Here is a 26,771-nt window from a genome sequence, read left to right as displayed (position 1 = left end):
GGGTGAAAGAAAAAGAATATGAAAGCAAAGGACTGAAGTATAAAGGAAAAAGTAAATAATTTTCTTGCAACTTAATATCTATACAGGTTGGAAACTTCAGAAATAAAAATATGGAGTGTATGATGTTTAGCTGCGTAATGTTCACTGATATAAATTTTTGTGCTTTCAAACATGTTTCCTTAGAGCTGATCAGATTTGTAATCTAAAGAATTCAGCACTATGGATTTCTGTGGGGTTTACTTATTTTCTTTCAAAGAAGGAATGACGTACTTATTCTGACTGTATCATTGGCAAAATCCTCTTGATAATAATTAGATTTATGTATCATTGAAGTTGCTTTCTGTACTACAAATTCAAGCAGCTTTATCTTCCTAGTTTACTAGCTCTTATAATCTACTGGAATTCCATGAAGAGAAACACAGCTAAATAATGTACTTGTCTGTTTTGTCTCATGCAAAATAACGTTTCCAAGGTAGTTGACTGAAATTAGGTAAAGGAGAGCCTCAGTTGATCTATTAGGAAAGACAGGGAAATATCAGGTTTTGTTGTTTATTTTAGTCTTTTTTTCTAGTGAGAGTGAGAAAGAAGAGTTTGCCCAACACCTCACATTCCAAAAGAAGAGATGGCCATGACCATCTTCAGGACTGGGTCACATGAACCAGGACACAGCCGTGTTGTTGCTTTGTTGAACTGTCTGCTGGTCTTGTCACGGGTTACCCTGTGCATCATCAAATCTGACTGTGCTCAAACCCTGGCAGAGTAGTAATACCACATAACTGCTTCTTATTTCTTCTTTTTGAATGTCCAACCTCTAGGGTAGGGCAAAGAAAAATATTATCATTTTTCTGATCTGAAACATTTAATTACAAGCTCTGCAAATGAACTGAGCTGAAACCAAGTTTTCTGTTATCTCTCATTTACTTCTGAAACTACCTCTGCTTTGAGAAGAGCCCTAAGTCCCACTAGTTTTTCGGTTACCTTCTTAGTCAAGTCACTCTGGAAGTCTGAAGAGTTTTTAATTTTAGTCTTCAGATTAGGTCTTAAAATAGTCTAAGATCTTAAACATCACTTACAATGAGTGGTAATAGTTGCCTAGTACAGTCATACAGAACAATAAAAACTGTACCAACTCTGTGTTTGCAGGCTTTAATAAGCTATTTCAGACTTTATTCCATAGTGTAAACAGTCCTCAAATTGATACTAAAGAGCCAGAGAGTTTTAAATGTTAGTTTATCTAATAAGATGCCCTTACTTAGTACTTTAGAACAAGTGCTTCCAGTAAATGTTAATGGATATTTCTAGAAAATAATTTCCATATCAGAGATAGTAGGGAGATATTTTCCTCTGCAGTCTTCCTTCACCTTAATATTTGGAAAGAATTTAGTTATAGATACTCAAATTACTGTAGTGCTTCAGAACTCAGAAAAGTAGAGAAGTGCCATAACCCTTATTTGCATGGATGGCAACTTACCAAAGGTAAATTATTCTGCATTCCCAAGCCTGATGCTAACAGTTTTGTCCTCATTTTACTTCTATTTCCTCTGACTTGGAGAACCGAGTTAGCAATTCCTGAACCTAGTAACCAGTGAGCAAGTTGTAATATGCCAAGTACTAAATTGGAAACTTTTCTGTCCCAGACTTGGAAGTCCTGAGATAATATTTCTGGCTTTGAAATTCATCCACGAGAATTCTCTTATCAACTGTTTCTTAAAACTCTTTTCCTTCTCACTTTGCTACTGCCCTCCCAGTGCTGCTGGACTTCAGCAGGTATGCAATATTACAGTACTGTCTTGAAATGAAAACTAACAACATTCAATAAATGGAAAGAAAAAGCAAAGGAAATTAATGCTTTACTTGCTCAACCTCGGCAACAAACTGTGGTGTGTTAAATAACTGGTAGCAAAAGGCAATCTTCTCTGTGGATGTTTGACAGGATTGCTTCTGTAACAATTAGGTTGTGAACCAACTGGGTCCAAAAAAGAATGTTTTGCAACAAATCCAGACTGTTATTACCTTTCTCCCACCCAAAAAAAGACACAAAGGTGAATATATCAGGTTACATTTTCCCTTCCAAAGCGTTTTGTCTGATTTCTTTTGGCAGTGAATAAAAACATACCAATGTCTGCTGTCTCTGATTGCTTGCAGAGAGTTCCCTGCTGACGACTTTTGGGGTGATTGGCAGTGCCCTGAAAACGCGCTGCGTGCGGCATCGCTACCTCAGCACAGGAGTGACAAACTGGCTGGACCATGCCAAGGAAAACCATGGTGGCCAGTACAGTGAGATTCAGGTGGAAAGCACCAAGTCCCTCGCCAGACTCTTCCCATTGTTTACTTTCCAGATTCTGTACAGAACGTGTGTTATCCAGGTGGGTCACACAACTTCTAAACAAGAAAGCTGAAATAGGCTGTGACACATGTTTGCTACTATATCTCTAGGCATGTTTGTTCTAGTGGTTTTAATTATCTAAGAATATTCCTTGCTATAACCTCTAGTCTCATCAAATGAAATGAAAATTGACTTGGTCAAGACTCATTAAGGAGCTTGTGTGACTGCTTGCTACTCCTTTCTCTGAACCTTTACTGGTTGAAACATCTTGTACTGGAGTCCTGTGCTCCACATGCTGCTGTATTGCAGTTATCAACACAAACTCAGGCTCTGTATTCTTCTTGAAAAATGTAATTTTCCCGCTTATTAAATGTTCACTTGCTTCTGGAGAGTGGTAGAAAATTTTATTTGCTGTTTTGGTTGCATATTTCTCCTACTGTTTTGACAGGCTTATGTGGCTGTTGTAGCTACAGTGGGAGTGGGTGGTTTTCCATTTGTGGAAAGAAGCAGTCCTTTCACAGCCCCTCTGTCAGGCTATCTGGTTCTTTTCGCTTTTGAATGTGTGTGTATGTTATATAAATGTAAATGTGTCAAGAAGCCACTTAAGCTGACATGATTCCTTCAGATTCGTTTCTGTCTGGATGATCCTGGCTGAGCAGGAGTTCGAGGTAGCTTACCCTTTGGCAACTGGAATTACAAGTTTATGAGCTGGCTCAGGAATTCATTTTTACCTATTGCTGTTAAAATGCTGCTTAAGGAAATTCATACAAATATATGGCATATACTGCTTCGCTGACACTTCCTCTTGCCATCATCCCACATTCTCATCCATCTGCTTTATTCTTTCTCCTGTTCCCTCCCCAATGCCCCCCTCTCCCCAAAGGCACAAAAAATCCCCAGTGAACAAAAAAAAACACCTACCAGACCAACAAACACATATATTTGACCAAGGTTATGCTTTAGTGACTGGATGAAAATTAACCAAATATCATTGATGAAATTTGTAATAATCAGGTATTTATCTAGAAAATATAGAAGTATTTCCACTGCTGAAATAATCTATTTACTCCTTTAGCAGAATTTCCTGTAAGTTTAAGACTCTTTCTCAGAATAAGTGATAGATCAGTATCTTTTTTTTGAAGATTGAGAGCATTTTCTTCATATTATTAACAGCTTTCAGTGCCTGTGATTCATGTTGATGATATTTTAATTCCTATTAAGAAGTCAATTCTTATTTGCAGTAGGCATTGGAAAAAAAAGGAACCAACAAAATTTGGCTCAGTTCTAAACTTGCATAGTTCTGTTGCCATTTATTCTCCCTTTTCAATTTATATGTTCTTTTGGAGGTGGAATGTAGGGTTTTTTCATATTTTTATTAAGATCTATCATTTAAGTAATTCCTTAGCACTGAACAGACTCCCAGTGAGTAGGGTCAACTCTAACCATTGATGAGAAACCCTCCATGAGCTCAGTTACTAACTACACATTAATTTTCAGACTGCTACAAAGCAGTAATATTCTACCTGGCTTTGAAGTTACCAGTTATATTGAAAAGCTGTGCAGGATGCTGCAGGAATCCTGAACTGACTGAAAACAGAAACAGAGTAAAGAAACCAGTTCTACATTGAGCTCTGTCATGACAGTACTCTGTGAATTGCTCAAGTTGGAGTCTGCCTTTAGTAAAATGTAGTGGATTATGGCTCCCTGCTGTACATTAAATTAGTTAATCAAGCTTCCTCAAAAAGCAAACAAACAAGCAAACCCCCACCAGAACTGAAAAATCTGTTGGTAGAAGCCATTGGGGTTTTGATTTTATTCTTTTTTAATAAACTCAGCAGATCTTCTGTAGAGCCTCGCACAAGCAGGAGAAATTATCTGCTTTTGTAGTGAAAGAGTCTTACAAATCTACGTAATTGCATACCCTGACAATTGCCATTGGTGGGTTCCTCATCTGCCTCTTTTTGGGTTCAGTTTTCGGTTCCCAGGAGCAAAAGGAAGTCCTCTATGTAACTGCTATGGCTCTGAGTTGCATTAAGCTGGTTCTAAGGCTGTGGCCAAATTTTCATTCCTCATAGCTTTTAAAGCCATGTGTTGGCAAGAGTGTCTTGAGGAAAATCTCTCACCTTGAGCACGCAATCGGAAGTTCAAAATTTTGCTGTTCTAGGAATAAATCCTCTGCATCTTGCTATTCTAAGATTCTGTTCTGTTAAACACTGTCTGGGCAAAGAAACTAAATTTTTAGGCCATTTGGTATATTGGCTAATAGCTCTAACTAGGGGTGGTCAAATAAATTCTCCAGCTGTTGCTTTGAACTGTTAAACTCAAGAGAAAATGTTATAGAGGGACAATGTTACATTCTGGCAGAGAATGATATTGTCACTATCTGAAAGGCTTCCTTCATGAATGGTTATTTGACCAGCAGGTATTTGGTTTAATGTGACTTCTTCAGATGGAAAAATGTCAGAGAAATTTCTAAATATAGTAAAACCACGAAAGATACCTGGTAAACTAATGGAGTGGGGTTCTATCCTTCAATACAGATTCCTTCAGGATATTATCTCCAAACCATGAATTCCAACTTGCACTTCAGCGGATTTGTCTTCCCAATTGCAGCAATGAATGTGATAAGCATTGTGCCCCTACTGATTCTTGTTCCTATATTGGAATGCATTAACTCCTCATGTCTCTTTAGTTCCAAGGACACTGGACATTCTCCAACAATTTACATTGGTATGTATAAAATCCACGTGTTTATACAGTTTTACTCTGTTTTCTGTTTCTGAAAGAGAAATTTCAGTATGATGGATGATCCTATACAACTATTTCTGGCTATAAATATTAAGATGGACTTGTTTTGGGATGATGCTCAGAGGTAAATATGTTTCAAAGGAGTTATTGAAAGTCCTGGAAACACATACTAGAAATCAAGAAAAAAAATGCATAGCTTTTGTGTAGGACAGAGGCAGATGCTTCTGACCAATAAAAAATTTTGAGGCACACAAAAAATAACTACAAGTCATCCTAGTATTGGAGAGAAGTGATATTAACTATTTTCTCTTGAGAATTACTCTGACTTGGTTATCTTCTATATGTTTGTTTATCCCTTTTTGGAAAGTTAATTAACATTGAAAGTCCTTTTTGGAAAAGAAAAAGTCCTTTAGTTAGTTGCTCTCTGATACTGGGTAAATGTGTGTTGCTCAAAATGGTGAGTTTGGATTTAAATAAGTAGGTTATGAACAAAGGCTTTGTTTTTCTGCTACTTTGTACACTGTAACTGCATTGTTGTTAGGACTGCAGCTCATAAGAGGGAAACTGTATTATCACTAGTACAGTTTTTTCCAGATTCTGCAGTTGTATCAGAAGTGAAACAAAAGTATCTAGTCTAACTGTGTATCTGCAATGGGTGTTTTTAGAACTGATGAGCAAAAGAAAACATTCAATCAACTCTGTGAGACAAATGGGTGTGTAATGGCACAGCTTTCCTCTCCAGTACTAGAATTTTCGTTAAAATACTTAGTATGGGATAATTGTTCAGGTGTTTAGCAATTTGATCATTAAAATCCTTAACTGAAACATGCCTAAAACAAAAAGCGATCTCCAAAGGTGAAGTGTTATCTCTTTTTCTCATGGCGGTAAAGTGAGTCCCAGTGCTTTCAGCAGTAACCACTATAACCTCAGGGTTGGAGTTTGGCACTCATTTCAGAGCAATTCATGGTCTAGAAGCAATGGTCACTTTAGTAAGGGTTGGGCCTCCTTCTGTAGACACTGGTGTGATTTATTTATTTATTTTTATTTATTTGACTTTTAATTATCCCCAAACCTCTTATGTTCTACAGAACAGAAGTGATATGGAGGGATCCTCTGTGACCCCTTTCTGATGTCAGCTACATGTAGTATCACCAGAAAAGCAGCCTCCCTTCTTTATTCACTTAAAATTATTCCCTTTCGTAGATACTCTCATTAAACTTCCTACATTTTTTATCTTCCAGTCTGCACTACAAATCTCAGATGAAAATATTTATAAACCACTATTTTCTCAGTGTGCTGCTATTAATTCAATGCCCCATGGCAGGCAGCACAGTGAGTACTGACACACACAGAGGTATTAATCTGACTAAATTAGCCTAATTAAGAGTGTTATTAAGTTTTATACAAACCAGAAGCATATAACACAGCAGGTTGCAATTACCCTAGTTTTAAAAATAACATCTGCATTAAAACACAAAAAGCACGTTCAGATAATCATTTTCTTTTAAACTATGGAAAGTTCCAAGTTAGTATTAATGTTCTATCCTCTTATGTTGAACAGCAGTAGAATATATGCAGTGGTTTATTCTTAATAGCTTCATTTATTAAAATAGCCTCCTGTTAGAGGTGATAAATTACCTGAGGCATAAAAATACCTGTGAGTACAGGCAATGGCTTCACATATCCAAGTATATGACTGCACCTGCAAATATGGTAGACCTCTAAGTGCCAATATTTTTGCCAACAGTTAATTAAGTTCACAATTATTTTCAGGAACAAAATTGGAAGTATAAATAGGCAGTTGGTGTTAAGCCAGCCTATAACTATATTTTAATTCAACTCTTGTAAGAGGAAGGAATTTCAACAGTTTTCTGGAAATTCTCAGTATGTTAAGAATAACAGTTTTCAAGGACAAACCATATAGACAATGTTGAACTGAAATATCTGATTGTTCTGTATTAAGGGTCTATATGAAAACTGCAATCTGTTACTTTCTCTCTAGCTGTTGGTTTATTTGTAAATTAGATATGACCTAAAAACCATTAAAATCTTAACATAAATTTAGATTATGTCCCAAATATGTTGAATATCCTGACCTCTTTACAAAAAACACAAATAGTTGGTAGACTTAGGGTTTTTCCAGTTTCTTAGTTCTTTGTGGGTTTTTTGATTGTTGAGATGGGTTTGGATTTTTTTTTTGTTTTGTTTTATATTTGATGCTGCTTGATTCAGTCAATAATGCAGAAGATTCAGTAGAGAACTGAAATTGTGTGCCTGGTGTGTGCATCAGCTACAGGCAGAAGGTTCTAGATAAAACACCTGAGCCATAGAAGTTCTTTCTGTAATATTCTTAATGGCTGACTATACTGAAATGTTGTCTTAATCTTGGATTTACTCCACCCACGAGTCATATGGAGAACAGCTCTCCATACAGGACACAAAAGCAAGCCTCTAGTCCAACGCCTATTTGAGGTGATTTGGAAGTTCATGATGACCATTTATCCCTAAAGACATTCTAGTATGAACAAGTATTAGTTCTAAGAAAGCTTTTTAACCTGTACAATTCGGGATGTGAGATCAGGACTCACGAAGGTCCAGTACAACCTTAGTCTCCAGATAACATAAAGAACCTTGTCCTAGAATCACCCTCAAATATTATTAAAACTATAAAACCAAAGCCTCAGATGGTCATCCTAGCTGCTTGTTTCAAACAGAACTGAAGGGAGAAGAGTTAGGAAAAACAGATCTCCAAGTCTCTTGGTTTCTTCCTCTGCCACATAAAGCCTTAAAAGACTAAAATTAAAATTGTTGGGCATTCACAGTTTACTTTTTTTCTGAAATGTATTGGCCTTTTTTAAGGAAAATGCTTCAAGTATAGAACTGTGCAGTAATACTGAACTGCTTCAGGTTTCTTTAGTACCAACATAATTTTTCACTAGGAGAGCTCTTGCTTTGGAAGGTTACAAGAAGCTCCTTGAGGGCTTTATACCTGGCTTTGACAAGCTGCATTGGTTAGAAAATGCTGTTGAATTCCCCCCTGTCATCAATTTTCAAGCAATAATTCACTGATGTTCTCATTAAGCACTAGAGGAGCCTTAACAGCAAAACAGCTTCCAAGGCTCAGGTTAGGCATTGGGAAGGATATTTAAAGCTGTGGAAATGTAGGAAAACTGTGACAGCGGAAGGGTGTGAGAGTTTGGTGCTGAGAGAAGAAACACAGAGGCCTGCAAAAACATAACAAGGCTAAGGAAATTAGCTATATGAGTTTTCCACCTCTTCCATACCGACACCCAAAAAGGAAAAAGTTTATATTGTTATAAATATAATATGAAACAAAAGCTTTTTACTGTTGACGTCAAATCTAATAAGTGTAACAATTATCAGTCATGAAGTCAGAGGAGGCTTTGAAAGAAAAACATAGTCCAAGTATTTGAGCCAAAACTGTCAAAAGAAACCAAATTCTCCTCACATTATGGCTTAGAAATGCTGACAAATCAGAAATTTGATTAAAATAAGTGGGAGCTCAAACCATAAGAAATATATACGTTTCAGGTTCAGAGACTTACGTGAAAACTGTGCTTGCTTTGTGTGTTTCTTTTCTGAGAGGCTACAGTCATTTCATACTGTCAAGATCAATAAACATAAAATAATACATCTAAATTGCATCCTCTATGCAATGGGTGAAGTGTTCATCCAAGGTTTAGAACCTTTTATCATGAGGCTGAACACATAGAGTTGGGGTTTTTTCTGGTCCTGTGTGCTTATGCAGTGCTTGCACTTCTGCCTTACCACTGAGGTAGGTGTAAGACTCCATGAGTTGGATGTGTAGTGGTATATTGAAATGTATTGGGGATCCAGTGTGCTATGGATCATGTGGCAATACTGCTTCAAGACAGCTGAGAAAGGCAGGAGGCAACTGTGGTCTCACAGCTTATGTGTAAGCACTTAGAAAGCTGGAGATTAACTCTCCCAGTAAGGCAGATCTTCTCATCCTGAAACGTTTAAAAGTCCAGCAAATGCACTATAAACAAACTTTCTAGAGTAGTTCAAGGGAACTCTAAAGTAGATGAAAAGGAGAAAATGTAGGAATCTTTCATCTCCTGATATGCGATATGCACAACGAATCTTTTCCTCTCCTATCTGCCATGGCCTTCAGCCTTAGAAATGTAGTATTTTGAGTGTCTGCACTGCTTTTTTTTTAAATAGAAAACAAACGGTTAAAGTTTATGGCGTTAATGTGTATTTCAGAATCTTACTGCTGCTTAAGTAGGAGAATTTCCTGCTGCTTGGTAGTCTTTCCTACCCAGTCTCTTGTGATATCTGGAACAACATTTGCCTTTTCTTTCTCTCCTCCTTTCTTACCTCCCTCAATCTTCAAAAAATAAAAGTAAAAAGCTGTTCTTTGTGACTTTGATCTTCAGAAAAGCTTTTCCTCTCTCTGTTATTCCACATTCTTAAATTCCTTCTGTGCTGAGCTGCTGTTCCTTTGCCATATTCATATTTAGGTGTTCAGAAAGAATGTTTTTGGGCAGGGGAAGGAAGTTATTTTTGCATTTCTTAGGAGTTTGCTTCGTTATAAACACATGAAGATCCTGTACTACAGCCTTGGTAGAATGCTCTCTGTCTTTGCCCAGTTGTAGGTCACTTATCTGCTGCACTTTCCGTGATGGTCGCTGGCTTCTCTGAAATACACCGAAAGCATTTCCCTCAGGTGGAGCAGACGCTTTCTGAGGAGGTTCTCCTGGTCTCCTCCATGCCTTGCTTCCACTTAGCTCCTCAATACATCCTCCTTGGAGTGGCTGAAGCCTTGGTAACTCCCTCCTGTAAGTAAAACCTAGTAGGCTAAAGCAAGAGTGTCCTGACTCGTGGAGAATTATATCAGCTGCCTAAATATAGTTACAGTCATTTGATATTTTATCTCTGGCTCTCTTCCATGGGCTTAATGAGCAGATCTGTGCTTTACCTGCTTCGGAGAAGCACAATTTGTCTTTGCTGGCTGTAACTCAGAATGAGCAATGATGTTGCTCCAGATTAACTGGAAGATAGCACGGTCCAGTCAGGTCCCTGGGGTGTGCAATCCACTATTTGGCCTTGAAGCTGAACCTGCTACAGGCAGGGGCTGGACTGGATGAGCCCCTGAGGTCCCTTCTGACCTGGACTCTTCTGTGATGATTTTATTGAGACAGAACAAAAATACACAGGACAGCTAAGCTCTGGTTATGGTCTGTGACCACCTTAAAGGCCACAGTCAAAGCAAGGTGAAGCAATTTAGCTCAACACTTTCCATTTGTGGACCCAGCAAATAGAATTATTATGTGTTTTTCACCAACATAGAGAACATGTGGGCAGGTAACACAATTCAACTGACTCACCTAGAGAATGTTGTAGGCAGACGCAAGATTTTTTGTTAGTGGTCCAATCAGGAGTCATCAGAACATGCCTCCACAGATCATCACACCTTAACTTGTGACATGCAGCCAGAGATAAACACTCCTGTTTTTCAGAGCACAGGCAGAGCTCAGCTTGTGTCTGCCATCCATACATTATGTAGTCATACTCTTGATTGTGAGTCTGAACCTTTTCTACCTTCCATTATTTACTTTTCCATGTCTACACTGACATTTCTGAGGCTTATTTTCTTCTGAGGAGCATGAAGAGTGTTTACTCGTGTTTTACCTTGCAGAGTTTAAAAAAAAAAGTTAGTATTATAAAAATAATGTAAGCAACATTCACTTAGAGACACAGGTAAAGTAATTGACTGGCTGATCTCTGTAGGCATTTAATTCAATGGATTGAGTGTCTCTTGTTCCAGTACAACCCCAGAAATGTTCAGCTTTTTATTTAAGAGCAGGAAATAACTTCAGTGTCTCAGCTTCGTTCTTATCCTCTAAGACTACTGAAAGCTGTGGGTCGCAGCCTGTCACTAAAAAGGTAATTTTCCCTAGTTTTAAATACTTAGCACTTTCATAATGCCTCTTCATCTGATAGCTCTCAAGTACTTAACTGAGACAAGTTTCTAGGCAGGTAATTTGGTTTCTAGGTTACAGGCTAAGTGTAACTGAAAACTGTGACCTTCTCTGTTTAACTTAACAAAAAAAAAAAAGGTTAGAAGGTGACTTGCTTACAGTCTTCTCATGCAAAAGCATGAGAAGAATACTGCTGTTAGAATAAAGCTTTTTAATCCAGCACACCGGGACACAACTCAAGTCCAGTGACTGGAAGATGATATTAGCCTTTAGAAAAGAAATAAAATTCCATCCTGTTTTTTTTTTTTCTTTTTTAGAGATCTTTTTAAAGGATTGTGATTAGAATTTCTTAGGAAGAAAAGCCATCTTTACCCATTTAAGTAAAGATAAAGCATCTTGCTAAGAGCAGCAGTTAGAGGCATGATTTAAGAACCCAGGCAAATGGGACTAAGTCTAAACTTGAGACTTGCATACAGAAAACTAAAGGTAGGTTATTGCTGTAGCTGATGGAGATGCTGGCCTCCATTCCCTTGCCCACACAGATGTCTGGCCCCGTTTGTCATGGAGTGTCTTGGCCATGCACGCTGGACAAGCAGGATCTTCGCAGTCTCTGTTACCCCAGGTGCTGCTGGAGAAGAACATGGTTTTTCCCACAGGTCTTGCACCATGTCTGATGACACCCCCAAGCAGATGGCTGAGATTCACTGAAGCACATCTGGCAGCACTAAGCATCTGTGTTCAGGCTTCTGAACTGAGCTCCAGGTTTCTGCTTCAGTTTGAACTGAATTGCCATTCAGGAACCATCCAGTGGATCTCTGTGGATGTTAGTGACAGCCTAGACACTTAAATAGGTGTTCCAACTTTCCTGACATTTTACTGCCTTTCCTATGAAGAAGGTCAAATTCAATTATCATAATAATTTACTTGACCTGAAAGTACATGATCCGAGTTGAAGACAGAAATGTTCACACTTGTAATCAGAGGGAAGAAAGGAGTTATCTCATTTCTGAAGTGCTTAGTTAGAGAAGTTAGATTTGGCATACTAAACTCTTTATCTTCATTAGCACCTCTTTTATTAGGACTGTTCAGACTGAAAAAGAGAAGGCTTCAGGTTGACCTGATTGTGTCATTCCAGTATTTCAAAGGAACCTACAAGAAAGACGGAGAGAGACCATTTACAAGGGCATGTAGTGACAGGACAAGGGGTAACAGCTTCAAACTGAGAGTAGGTTTAGATTAGGTGTTAGCAAAATATTCTTTACTGTAAGGGTGGTGAGGCCCTGGCAGAGTATGCCCAGAGTTGTGGATGCCCCATTCCTGTCAGTGTTGGATGGGGCTCTGAGCAGAGCCCAGAGCCCTGGTCCAGAGGGAAGTGTCCTTGCCCATGGCAGAGGTGTTGGAACTAGATGATCTTTAAGGTCCCTTCCAACTCAAGCCAGTCTATGATTTGGTCCCTGATACTTAGAATTATGTTTATACAACATATTTCATTATCCTGTTGACAGGAGTTTTGTAAAATCATCTGTTTCAGGTGACATTAGCATCTCTTAGAATAATATCATCATTTAATGCTCCCCTACCACTAAGGTAGTATTTAAAAACAAAATAATGATATTGCTCTCCTCCACAGTGTTAGAATGTAAGATCTCACAGGCCTCTGCCAGGCTGAATTTGTAACCCTCAGTTTTAACTAGGAAACTAATCTTTTAAAGTCCAATGGTTTAAAAGAAATCAGTGCTTGCTGAAGTGCTGCAAGAATATCATCATCAGTGTGTCTCAAAACACTTAGAAATGGGAAACCTTGTAGCAAACAGCTCTGTTAGAGGCTATATTTGGGATTGCTTTGCCCACCAATGAAATGCAATAGTCTCCAGGGTGATGTGCAGCAGCTCTTTAATAGTTTTACTGCAGAATGCAACTGAAACAGCAGGGGTAATTTAGGTAAGGAGGATGCAATTGCCCAGGCTGAATTTGGCCAAGATGCATGTTTTGCACCCTTGTTTTTAGAAGAGAGGTATAACCAAAAACTTTTTAGTCTTAGTGATTCAGATTAGCCAGGACACTTGACTGTGTGATGTTTCAGACTGTGTTGTTGTATCTACAGATGATGTCCCAGGCTCAGTTGCTTTCACTTGCCCTCAGGCTTTTTGTTCTTCTTATGAATAAGGAAGAAAACACTCTCCATGGTGAGAGTTTCCAAAGCTCTCACTTGGACATTCAAGTTATAAACGGTGAAAGGTCGTGATTGCAAAGTTTCATTTGTATTCAGAGATGTTTCAGGCGACTCAACATCCAAAGAGGATCCCCTACAGCATGTTTTTCAAGCTAGAGGTCATGCAAATTCAACTAATGAAGCAGGTTGGGAGGCACTGGGGCTTGGCAAGCAAGTGTGGATGAGGGCTCAAGGTATGAAATTAGGAAACAGAGGTTATTGATAATCAGGGGAGATTACTTGAAAAACAGCTATTATAAAGTCTTGCTGTTACTGTAACCTACTTTAACCAAATTGCAACTGGTGGGATTATTTATAGTCATCTGTGCTACAACAGCATGCTACAGCTTCTCCTCAGTACCAAAGCTGTTGCTTCTTCTGGTTTAGCCTTCTGGCAAGAAAAAATGAAGAAGGATGTCTTAAAAATTATCCTGTGAGTCTGGGGATTGCATTCTGGGGAAGAAGAGCATTATCCTGCTTTAAGTAAAGAGCAAGGTAACTGTCCAAGTTAACACAGAGCTCTAGATTTCTGAAGTATTTAGTAGGGGCAGCACTGCATTGCCTCTGGCCTAGGAGTTCCTGGTGTTCTGCAGTTAAATATCACACCTCTTGTCTTCATACTTCATGGTGGTGTTTCTCTGGTCTTGCTTATGCCTGAGGTTTTAAAAGGTGAAAGCAGCTATAGGGGTGAAAAATCCTTGTGTACTTGTGGAACACTGATTGTTGTACGAGCTATAGTTTATTACAGAGATTCACTTAAGCAGTTTAGATAATGCTTTGTTAATAGGGTACATGCCAACACATCTGATTGCTCTTCTGCAGCAAGTACATTCTCTGTATAAAATATGGAAATTCTCTATTGCAGATGCTTCGAGATTTTTTTTTCTGTCTTATCTACCTTCTGACATAATTTACTTCTTTTTTCTTTTTTTTTTTTTTCTTTTTTTAACCTGTAACTGTATCTGTTTCCTTTCCAAGGTGCCTTACTTTCATTCCGGCTCGTGCCTGAAAGAATCAGAGGGATTTCCATGCATTTTCTAGCTCTCTTTAATGGAGCTGGCTGCTTTATGGGAGCTTTCTTTGTTCAGACAGCCCACGCAGGCACTCAAGGTAAGAGTATGCTCATGGTTGGTGTTGCGGAGCAGTTTTCTCATATTATTGATTTGGAGAATTAGGCAGCAGAATTAAAGGAGATGCCAAAGTTTCATTGATTTACTCTCACAATTAAGATGGAATTAAGATAGGAAATAGCCTTCCAACTGTATTCATCCAATTTTAATGAGTCATCTTAGTTTTGATAGTTGGAATAATTAGAGGATGGCATCTCGCAGGAAGTCCTCACATCCAATCTCTGTACTTCTGTTCTGGGAGACAAGAAAATAAATTGGCTAGGAAGCACCTTTTTATGTTCATAAGTTCATGTTATTCACACTCATGTGGAAGCCTCTGGCCATGAGAGGAAGATCTGTGCTTTAAAGAAGAGAGAACGTGTATTCCTGTCTGTTCCACAGAATCACAGGGAAAAGAAGTGGATTGAGTGTTTCAAGGCTGTCTAGGGAACTGGTTCCTCTGGACCCATTACTTTTCTCTTGCTTTCTTTACATCATTTCCTTTGCCTAGCTATTGGAAGAACCAGATTCAGTGAAAATATGATCTCACCCTTTTGCAGGTGAATACTGCAATTCCCAGAGAACTTCCTGTTTCAAAAGGAGTTATTTCAGATTCATCCTGTTGAGTTGAATTTAGTGTAAGCCCTGAACTGGAGTTTTTTCTGGGTTGCTGACTTTCAAGATAAGCCAAGAATTTCTTAGTCATTTTTCCTTTGCTGATGAATCTTTGTTCAATACAGAAAAGACTTGTTTCATAGGTAAATTTAAAAAGTAAAGCACTTGAGCACTTGAACCGAGGGACAAGGATCCCTTTGTTCACGCCTGAAATAGTTCCACTTGCTGAAGCAGTACTTCTAAAGATGCTTTCCACTGATAAGCTCTTTTGGTACTGTGTTACAGAGAACTGTTCTCTGAGAGAGCACAGCTCCTGGCCCCAATGCATGACACCACTGCAATTACCACGGCTGCAGAATTTTGCAACTGCTCGGGGTTAAGTTTTGGGTTCTTCTCTTTCCTATGTAAAGAATCGTGTATTTTAAAAACAAGGGAAAGTGGGTATTTTGAAAGGATGACAGGAAGTTTTTATTCCTACTTGCAAGATCTGAACAAACAAATAATGCTTTGACATGCAGTGCTCATTTTAAGTTAAAAATTCAATTAAAATTTTATTATGAGGTATAAAAACATCACCTAGAGATAGGTAAAAAACAGGAATGTTCACAGAAATGAATCAGGCAAAGAGCTATTAAGTACCAAGGCATCCAGTGTGGAGAGGTGAGCTCCTTGAATGTCCCCCAGTGGAACAGATTGTTTTTCATTGAGTTCTATGGGTTCAGTATAATATGGGTTCAATGAAACAAACAGTTTAAGAAAGACTGTGTTGCTGTCTTTTTTACTCTCCTCCCCCTGAAGTATGGAAATTATCAATTTCTCTAAAGTTGAAATATTCAGTAAAACTGACATATTTTACTGCAGTTTTACTTTGGGTATAATTAAATAAATAACTATAAAATAATTAAGCATAATGTCAGCACCAAAATATTTTGCCTATGTTGTGTCACTATCATGTAACTAATTTATTAGCGAGTATTTTTATACAAAGCGATAAAGGAAAACAATTTTTGCATTTGGTTTTCAATTCAGGACATTTTTGTCTCGTTTTCTATCAAGGTGACTTATTCTTTTGCTGTAATTCTGTGTGAAATCATTCAATTGATTCAAAAAAGAAAATGTTCATTCCTTGGCAGAAATGTTGTTTTAACAGAGATTTCAAATTCTTATCCTGTTCTGGGATCGAGAAGGCTGAACTCTCCAAATTCTCCACAGGATGCAGTTGCCATGTTCTGACCCCTTTCACTCAAGATTTTTGAGCAAACTGAGAAGTGTTCTGCCTAAAATCCTGATTACTCTTATATATAGCAAACTTCTCTACTTAGATTTGGTCAAAAAAAAAAAAGGCACTATAAGTATGTCTTTGTTTAACTTTGTCAGACCTGCTGTTCCTGTGGGTGGAACTGACCCCACCATTATCCTGAACAAAAGTCACTCTTAAATTTCCAAGGGATTCAGTGGCAGTCTATATTCAGATTAAGGTTCTCTAATGGGACTGAATAGACCCCTAAATAAGAAATGTCCTCTGAAAACTCGAAAGGCTTTAGAAAAAACTAAGTGAAAAATGTTCAATGTTTGCTCTGCTGGTCCAGTTACAAGAGTGTTAGAGGATGCTTTCCTTATTAGTATGTAAACAACATATTATTAGGCTCTCACTTTTTACTCTTAAAAATAAGTGGAATCTCACAAGTTATCTCTTTCCCAGTGTTCCTTGCTTGAATAAGATTAATTATTCCAAATTACCATAATTCATGCAATTCACAGTCTGTAAAAGATGGAGATATTCCTGTATCCTCATTTGTGTTATAATGCTTCAGACTGAAGACTTAGAGTATTCCTCTACTCATCACAGATAGATTTTTGTCCAGCTGACTCCTAAATCAAAGTAGGTTTGAGATCAGACTTCTGTAGCTAGGTACAGACTATGACAAAACCAAAGAAACATTTTAGGCTTGGTTTTGTTTTTCTCCTGGTTTGGTAGGAAATGTTATAAACAAAATTCTTCTGTTCCATCTGTACTTTTTCCAGCTCTTCCATTGGGCTTCTTACAGTGTTCTTTGGTGCTTGTGAGGAAACACTAAAGATCAGAAAAATAATAATTTTAAAATTTATAAAGCCTAATGGTTACCTATTGAACCTTCTAAAGATGACAGTGATTTAGGGAATAAAACTGTGTCCTCTCTTGGCTTAAATTACAGTCCAGTTACACAAATTAAGCCCTCATTACTGACATTTGGTCAGGTTCTTTTCAGCTTTGTTTAAAGAGCTTGTCGAATATTTGGTACCTGGACAATTTATGGAACTGGGAGTAAAGCAAACCAACCAGAACCTTTTTGTTTGTTTGTTCCTAAAAAAAGCTCAGCTAGTTTATTTATATTGAAAGTTCTTTCTCATTTTCTGAAAGAGAAGATAGTGTTCATGCAATGGTTTTGCAAGATTTAACAAGGTTTAGTGTGTGACTCCTGGGCTATGAATGCTTTTTGTCTTGTCCCAACTAAAACCTGAGCCAAGACTATTTCTGGTTCTCCCATCTCTAAGCAATGAGACCATGTTTGCCATGTTTCTGCAGCGAAGTAGATCCTCCAATGTGTATTTTGAAGTGTTGAAGCACAGAGGGTGTTGACAAAATTTAAACTTTTTTATATCCTATCTCAAGTCTCTGGTTTAGAATTTTATTTGGGTTTTTTTTATTGGCAAAGTTGATCAGATATCAGTCAGTCAAAGCTGCATTAATCATTTTTAACGCATCCATGGAGGATGGTGTGAATATGATAAAATAAGACTTTTTTTAAAAATCTGATGAGTGCAAACAGATGATGGGTGACAGTGATATTTTCAGTACAAGCTGGGAAACTGCTTTCTTTTGGATCTCTTACCTCTCCTAACATTTTAACGGAAGAAGATGCAAGACAAAACCTGTCCTCCTATGCCAATCATTTCAGAATACATTTCTCTAAAAATAATAATATAAATATGTAAGAAAGAAACAAAAATAAAGAAGGTCAGAGGAAGGAAACTGCCCCAGACACAGTATTTAGAGAATCGTTGGGGTTTTTTTTCTGTGGTTTGGGTTTCTTGGCTTTTTTTGGTTGTGGATTTTTGTGGGCTTTTTGTGTTTTGTTTTGTGGCTTTTTTTTTTTTTTCATTTGGAACCTTGTGTGATTCTAAATACCAAAGATGATAAAGCTAAAGGGTATTTCTTGCAGTCCAGATGGTGGTGTCCACTGATGCCTACTTAGCTAATAAGGATTAGAGGCAGACTGAGACTTTAATTTGGATATGATTAAACACTAAATACATGCCCACTAAGTTGATGAAATGATTGAAGGCAATATAAACCTAAGACATGAAATAATTTTTTTCTGTAATCATAGTCTAGGTTGCTGGATAGATGCAAAAATGCAGGAATGGTACTGAATAGACTGACTTCTGCCATAAGACTGTTTTGCTTTGTTTCCAGTGTTTTCTCTGTAATGACGATGGTGTCATTCAGTAAAAACAACTGAATGCCTTCCTGTGCAACTCCTGGGCGTTCCCTTGAGCTCTCCAAGGGTGCCATCCTAGTAACAGATACATGTGTGCATTAGTATTTGTTAAGTCTGGCTTACAGCCTTTTCTACATCTTCTTTGGTGGCTGACAGTGCCAGTAGCTTGTTGCTGTCAGTCATCCACCAGAAGCAGCCCAGGAAAGTTTTTGTCCATGTCCTAATCTCTGCTTCACCTACACCTCTTCCTGTTTTGGTAGGATCACGTGTTTTGGTGCTATATAATATTCCTTTTTCTTGTACTAACTGAGCAGTTTTGATACAAAATTGATAGGACTGCAAAATGTCAGTGAAAGTTCACCTGCTACTTCATTTCCATGATGGTAGAGCAGGCTTGAGGAACTGACACTGCTAGGACCTAATGTTCTAATTTGTTCTAAATTTGCTGTAAAATACAAACCCAATTCACCTCTAACCAGTAAGAAAAGTTTCTTTAAAATATATGCCAACTAAAGGAAACTTCTGATTCTTTGTGGTGATTCATGCTACAAAGTATTTCCATTGTTGGAATAAAAATGTAAATCAAAAGCTTGTTGTAGAAAATTAATTCCCAGTGAGCAATTATCCATGTGACAAACCAACCTTGTAATTGGCACTTCTGTTGGCAATCTCCATAGAAAAGTAAAGGATTGACAGAACCCAAAGGCAGTCCCTTTTAGGGGAAAGTGAATTGTCAGCATATCACATGCTGATTCAAGGATGAGAAAGTGCTGGACTATTGAAAGACAGCAGTGCCCAGGGTGCTTTACTCCAACAAAAACAAACAAGCTGCTCCACTAAGTTCCTGGTGTTCATGGCTGAGAGTAAGGTCCTGAAGGTATGAACCCCAAACCTGGTCAGTGGAGGGTGCTGGAGTCTGCAGACAGCTTGTGGAAGGTGTTAGAGGGGTAAGGGGTGAAAGCATCTAAAGGGAGTTTTGGTGACTGAAACACGTGGGTGATATTTTAGCACTGATGACTGTTCTCCCAAGGCTTCCTGCCAGCAGAGGAGAGGATTCTCTGTAAAGTAAGTAGAAGTAAATGCAGTTCAGGTTTATCTCCCCTTTCATGGAAAAACTTTTAAATAAAAGGGGAAATGGAAGAAAAAACAGTGAGAAGTAAACCTTTTTGGCTGAAAATAGGAAATAGTTACATTAATCTTTGCTGTGTCCATTGATGAAAATGCATATTGGCAGTAGGATTACAGTCTGGGTATCCTAGGACTGCTGCCATCCTTGTTCCTCTGTAGAAGAAGACACCCCTGACAAACCTCGTTGCCCTTCTCTGAAAGGAAAAGTCCTCTTGCTTTGGACAGAGCAGGAAACAAGAGAGGGGGAAAAGTGTGTGTTATGACCTGGAGCCTTACCATGCCCAATCCAATTTTATCCCTGCCTATGATCTTGCTCATTTATACTAGAGGGTTTTCCAAAAGCTCTGTGTCATTATCCTGCCCTTGCTGTTTAAACACTAGCCATTACTAGAAGAAGCAGGGAGGAGACAGAGCAATGATCTTTGACCGAGGTCATGGAGGAGACTGGTGGTGAAGCGGGAGCAGAACCCAGATTTCCTGCTTGCCAGGCTGCCCTCCTACCCTTCCAACACTTCCCCCTTTCAGTGCCTTTCCATCTGGTGCCTTCACTAGTGGTAAGACAGTTTCAAAGGTCTGTTTTACTCCATTCTCTTAGAAGCTTCTAAATTATTTTTACTTATTTGTTTGTTTTTTATCGCTCGGTGCTATTTTTTAAGTACATGCTTTCTGTTCAGGTTCCATTTTAAATGCCATTCCATTAAAGAGCTCCTGCTGCTCATAAAGTCAGCCTGGCCAATGTGAATAACCGAGCAGACAGTGTGAACTCTGCTTTGACAAGCCATAGCACCGAACCCCGTGCGCGCTTCCTCTTCCATCAGCTCCACGCGCTCTCTCTCCCCGACTTCTACTGGCCACAGGGGGCTGCGAAATGAAAAACTACCTGATTGTGAATTATGACAGTAAAAGTTTATAAGCTACTAAAATGAAGTTACAGCACCTAGGAGCTCGGTCGACTTGCAGTGTTAAATGATAACGTTTTAAAACTCGCTCTGAGAAGTCGCTACAAAGGGAGCGGCGCAGGCAGAGGTGAGGTGGTGCTGCTCTGAGACAGGCAGGAAGATAACCTGGCACGAGGAGAACTGCAGAGGGGTTTGGGAAAACTGCTGCACGGATGGCAGTTGTTCTCTGTTAATCCCAGGAGAGCTAAAGGCAGCGGCTTTGAAAAGAAACGTTTACAACTCTGAGACGTGGAGGGAAGAGGAAAAAATGTAAATACACGGATGCGGGTTGGGGAGGGGGTTGTAATTCTTTGGCTGCAGTCTCTCCTGTGCTGTGGAACTGCTCTTTTTCTCTAATTAGAAAAATACTGACAAGTTAAGGTTGGCATTTGATGGCTAAAGATGGCATGAGTGGCCAAAAGATTGGTTAAGGCTAACAGGTTTGTGCAGCACAGCTGTGGCAAGAAAGCTGGCTTTCCTCCTCTCCTCTTTAGGTCATTCAAGAGGTGAATAGCCACACTATTTAGATCGGCAGGATTCGATACCAGACTTGGATGTAGCTAAGAAAGGTGACTTTGGGCATATTAATGGTGGTATTTTAGTGAAGATTAGGAGTGTGCTTTTAATCTGAATCTCCTGATCATCTCTGATTTGCATTGCAGAATGATTTTGGAGCATAAAAACAAGTGTATTCCTTTTGGATGGAGCTAAAGAAAAAGGAATGCTAATGTCTGATATATTCCAGCTGTTAGTGGGAACTGGTCTGACGTGAACCCCCCTGAGCTGTGGATTGTGTGGACATTGCATTTTCAGCACCAGCTGCTTCACACTCTATATTTCTTCATTAATTGCTAATGAAGACAGTCTATCTGCCTTCTTTGAAGGCAATAAATATCCTGTAGTTCCAAATTATGTAAACGGTCATTACAGCACTGTATAGGTCTCTAATATTCTGTAACTTCATGTTCTGTCTTCTTTTTCACCTTATTTTTAAGTTTTTGCTGTAGTTGATTATGGTACTTCAGGTACTTACTGTGTTCAGTTGCAGACTGACTGGGGCTGGCTTTCTTTTCAAGCATTTTGATTTCCATAGTTATTTACCACCTGAGTTTGTTTGCAGACCTGTTGCAATGAACACTGAAAGCAATGCAGCTGCAAACTGAAGCACACAGGTATACAAGCAGGGAAGCCTCTTCATGCACCCAGATGGTTCTGTCCTCTGCTGAATGGAGGCTGCCAAAATGTCCCAGACACTATTGCCAAAAGCTTTGGTACAAAAAGATCTGATTCATGCAAATAAACACTGCATGCAAGAGAAGAATGTGTTGCTAAAGGCAGCTATAAAGAAAGGTAAAGTGTCAGGTGGCATCTTGGTAATGGAGCACCATCCAAGGCACCAAGCAAATGCTTCTCATGTTTTGGGGTTCTTTTTAATTTTTTTTTTTTATTAAGGAGAACCTGTTAAAAGCATGAGAGATATGAATAAGGATTTCTACTGGCCACCTTATTGTAGCTCTTTCTAAAACTTTCACATTTAACATTAATTTAGCTGTGTGCACAGGATAATACAGAGGGAAGGTGGCCCAATCATTTCAGGAGTAGCTGTGCAGAATTAGGTTTTCCAGTACACTTCAGATTTATTAGGAAGGTTCTTTAGTTTCTTTAGGTCTCTGCTGCCCATCTGCAAAGCAAGAGTAAACAGACACTGTAGACTCAAAAAAACCCAAACTGACGTAGGTGCTGTGAGAATGAAGTCTGTATAAACACCTACAGGGGGGTTCAGAGCACCTGCTGGGATTGTGTCTTACACAAAGTTATCTTTGTGTCTTTCATATGAGCCATGTCTCTTGCTGCAAGGCAAACTAATTCTGCTTCAAATGTCTGCTTTACCAGGCAACTGGTTTCCACACTTGCTGCATGAAGGTAAATTGGAGAGATTCTTCTTCTTCTTGGCTTCCTTAATGATGGTGAACACCCTGGGGTTCTGGACCATTGCACACAGGTATGTGTAAGAAAACGAAAGCTTGACATTTCATTTGTAGGTGTGGGTAGAAATTCTTGTAGAATCTGTAAACCAGTCTGTAATTAAGAATTGGTAGTGATAGATATGCCAACAGAGATTTCACAACAAAAATGTGGTAAGGTTAAACAAAAAAGACTGGTGTCTTAAACCTTAAATACTTAAGGGGTCTTATTAATTTAAAAATGTCCTTAAGAAGAGGGTCATATTCTTTATAGAAAGGTGTAAATATTTTGGCATGGAGTTTAGATAGGAGCACAAAGATATCTTGGCCATGGAACTGACTTCCACTGCACTTGGCTTTTTACCAATTTAGAGAAAACAATGCAGTCATCTCAACAAGCTTACACCTTTAGTACAGGACAGTAGTCAGAGGGGTGGTAAGAAAGCAGCAGACTACTACAGATTGATGCTGTATGCGGTGGTTTCAACAGCACAACCCTGCAAGGTTTTCTGACACTCTGCTGGGCATGGGATGAAAGCAACTTTCTGATGGAGACAACAGAATTTCTCAACCCCCACACAGGAAGCAATTTGAAGCTACCTATAGAGCGTAGGTTTAATCCCTGTATGTCCCTGTAAACTGCAAGGAACTCACCACTGCCATCCCCTCTTACATCCAGGTTTGAAAGTTAGCCTGCCTTCCATATTCCAAAATATTCATCACAGTGAACTCTCTATTGTCAACATTATAAGTAATATTTTTGTCAGCATTATAAGTAATATTTGAAGTAAAGAAGAGGGAGGGAAGCAACCTGTGTCACCGAGAGTGGGAAGGGTCATGTGCAAAAGGCATTTACTCTTAGACACTGGGAGGCAGTTCTATGGAAATCCTTCAGAAACCTTTGTAAAGTAGGGATTTGATGATGACAGTAATAGAAAACTTACAAGGGTAGTGCACTTCTAGAGCTCTTGACAAAAGTATTGCTTTTTCCATTACATTTAGCACCAACTTTGCAGCACCAAAGTTTACTGTAGCATCTTGTCAGTTCTTTCAATGCGATTCTCTTCTTTTAAATGTGACCTGAACCACAACTAAAAAAGTTTCTCCTGCATGTACTTTGTATTCCTCTTATGAAATGGGATTTTATTCTTCTGTAAAATGAAATTTTCATTTGTGACATTTACTGCTGAAAATAAAAGGTTTTGGTAGTCAAAAAGTTGACATAAAATTGGATTCAACTCAGTAAAAAAATTTTCCACAACTTAACATGTTTTTGAGGAAATGTGTCTTCCTAAGAGTAAGAAAAAAAAGTTTTAAAAAAAATTATTTCAAATCAGTATTTCACTTCAGAACCAAGGCACTTCATTTTTCAATAAGAAAACCAAAACATTAAAAAAATAAGGTTTTTGAGGTCAAATGTATTTGTTTCATTTTGTGCTGAATAAGAATTCTTCCAGAGGGGAGGAAAAAAAGGGCCAGGGCCATTCAGACAAACACTGATTACGTGTGGGAGAAATCAGGCTTTAAAATTCTGAATTAGAAAATATACTAAAATTTCTCTGAGGAAAAAGACATATTTATTTTTTAAATTCATTAAAAAGGCACAGTACAGGTATTATTAACATTTGTATCCAGTTCTGCACTTCTCATCCTGCAGATCTGAAAGGTTCTAGGAAGATGCATATCACTGTCCTATTTTTTTGACTGCCTAGAACTTTAGGACTCAGAAGGCACTGTATCTTGCAAAGTATTGCCTAATAAACAATGGGTGAAGCTAATACCTGAAAGGATGATTATTTTGGTATTTTCCTTCCCTATCATCTTCCCCAGATACAACAAACTGCACGAAGATTACACCGGTGAATTCAGAGGAAGTCTTTCTGGAGAAAAACTTTTGAAGCATGGAAAAGCCATCAAGCATTATGACACTGTCCTGAGAACTTCTCCCATTTTGTCTCCTATGGAAAAAATCTGATAAATTTTCACCCTTGTTTGACTAAATTTTGATTGTGTTATCCACCAACTTTCTGATGATAAATTACCTAGCATACTTAAGCAGAACCACCAATGTATTTGTGAATTATCTGATGAATAACAATGTTATTTATAAGTTTACAAAATAGCATTTGTCATGAGATTTTGCCTTGTAGGAGGCTGAACTGTCATAATTCACACTGAGGAGAAGGAGAGCTCACTGCTTGGCATGGTTAATGGGGAGAGGCTTTTAATGTCTATATGGAAATAAATAGGTATCCACATATATTTGTACTTAGGAACGGTTCAAAATTAATAAACATGTATTCTTTTGTTTAGCAAATTACTTTGTGACAGTATTTACATTTACAAGTAATTTTGGAGTCTGGTATTGGCTGGTTGATACTTGCAAAGGTGGGAGACTCGTGTGCTGCTCTTGGATCTGCTGCTGATCTGCTACTCAGCCTTCTGCCATTTGTTGCCTTAGTTTGCATGTCACTAAAATGGACACAGCCATACTTTGCAATCTTCCTTGCAAATTGCTTGGAGATCTACCAAAAATATACTACATACTGTATACCAGGCATCAGTCCATAAACTGTGCCATGAAAAATTGATGCTGAGGCATCCAGTCTTATTTGGCAGAAGCCCTGTGAGATTTGCCATCCATAAAGGATGATACAAAGAAAAATGATAGGAGAAGAACTGGAGACTAGAATTTATTTACATCAAAATTATGAACTGTAGCCCAGCTTCAGGAGTTGAATGTAATTAGGAAAAAAAGATTGGGAAAGGGTAGATGCAGTTGGAAATGGGGTGAAAAAATTATTAGTAAAATGCATTCTAGTTTAAAGATCTACACAAAATCTTTGTTGATTGGCTGATTTTGTTATTGTGAGAGATGCTAATCTAGCACTTAACATTTCTTTTTAAAAGTCATATTACTAAAAAGAGTGAGAATAGAAGTGGAGTATTTATGTCATAAGGAAACATATCAATCTCAGAAACTAAAGGAACACTTTGATATCAAGATGTTCATAATGGAACTGGTAGTTAAGTCAAAATGCTTGCTAGATATGAGGAATGCTCTATCACAGGAGAAACTGCATTAAAAGAATGTAATTAAGTGATACAGGGCAGTTTGTGAGCTGAAACTATAAAAGAGCTGGGGAAGGAAATCACTTCTCCACCATTAACCATATTTTATGCTGTAACTTTGAGTTGACCATGGTGGAAGTGGGAGCAAAAGGTAGTAAATACACCTAAGAAGTAGGAAGGAAGGCGGCAAGGAACTCTTAGTTTGATCTCACTAGTATTTAATTATTTAAAAATATATATTTCTAGTCATGAGATTTAAAAAAAAAATCAGTTCACATGCAACACAGATGTATCAAAGGTAGATTTGACAGATTACCTTAATGTCTGTGTAATGAGAACTCATTTTCTAAACAAAACATAGTAGAGATGATGTACATTGATTTCAGTAAAGCATTTGACATATGTCCCATGGGAAATAACTTGTGAAGATGGAGATCAGGGTCAGCAGGAGAGATACGAGGTGGCTGAGGGACCCATTAAAGCCCAGCTGGCAACAGATATTGTAGAAAGAAGTACCCATCTGGAAGTGAGATTTTTGTGGAACTTGTTTAATATCTTTGTGGTTAAAAAAAAGAATCCTGGGAAGCCCCGGTGGAGATGGAAGAAGTAAGTATATCTTTCTACAAGTTTTATCTGAAATGATCATCCCTGTCAAAGATCTGCTTTCTGACTGAGTGGGGGATGTCGTGCCTTGATGGCAGAGCTGAGTGTACAGCTCCCTGTTTGCTCTGTAAGAAGTGGTGTGGGGGAAACAAGGCTGCCTGCTTGCCTTGCCCTGGCTCTTGCCAGCAAGGGACAGACTCTCCCTCCAAAAGTGGCTGCACAAGCTGAGCTGAAGCTGGGGCTGTGAGAGGAGAGGTTGAAGGATCTATTCTCTGAGGGCACCCCAAAGTGGGGGACAGACTAATTTCCACATATTTGAGTAAATTTACCAGCCACGCTTGAGAGTTGTTTGCTTGTAAGGTATTATTTTCTAAAATGTATTGCAATAATTGTTTAAGCCATGAAAATTCCTAGTGTCTTCCCTGAGAGATTCTTGAACACTTGACTTGACCTTTGTCTTGGCACAGAAGAGTTACAAAAATACTGTCTGGAGTCTGCTGACAGGAGGTATGTGGTTGCTGCCAATGCATTCGAGAGTTATACACAAGAGGAGAAGAACTATGTAATAAAAGAATAAAATCTAAGATTTTGGCCAGTGAATATAATTG

The 26,771-nt window shown here is 38.4% G+C and overlaps 1 protein-coding gene across 1 annotated transcript in view; it reads left to right on the top strand.

Annotated features, from left to right (window-relative positions):
• The window catches only part of SLC15A5 (solute carrier family 15 member 5), a 33,248-nt gene extending 8,474 nt beyond the window's left edge, over nucleotides 1-24,774 (top strand). The window contains exons 4-9 of the mRNA XM_027668201.1: nucleotides 2,146-2,366; nucleotides 4,867-5,056; nucleotides 9,709-9,897; nucleotides 14,231-14,362; nucleotides 22,418-22,526; nucleotides 24,319-24,774. Of these exons, the coding sequence (XP_027524002.1) occupies nucleotides 2,146-2,366; nucleotides 4,867-5,056; nucleotides 9,709-9,897; nucleotides 14,231-14,362; nucleotides 22,418-22,526; nucleotides 24,319-24,463 (986 nt within the window). The 3' untranslated portion in view covers nucleotides 24,464-24,774. The remainder of the gene's footprint in view (nucleotides 1-2,145; nucleotides 2,367-4,866; nucleotides 5,057-9,708; nucleotides 9,898-14,230; nucleotides 14,363-22,417; nucleotides 22,527-24,318) is intronic.
• The last annotated feature ends 1,997 nt before the right edge of the window (nucleotides 24,775-26,771 follow it).

This window comes from Corapipo altera, unplaced genomic scaffold (genome assembly GCF_003945725.1).
Source record: "Corapipo altera isolate COAL_440 unplaced genomic scaffold, ASM394572v1 1, whole genome shotgun sequence".
NCBI classification, from domain to species: Eukaryota; Metazoa; Chordata; class Aves; order Passeriformes; family Pipridae; genus Corapipo; species Corapipo altera.
Note: the sequence above shows the minus strand (reverse complement) of the source record. Positions and strands in the feature narration are given on the sequence as shown.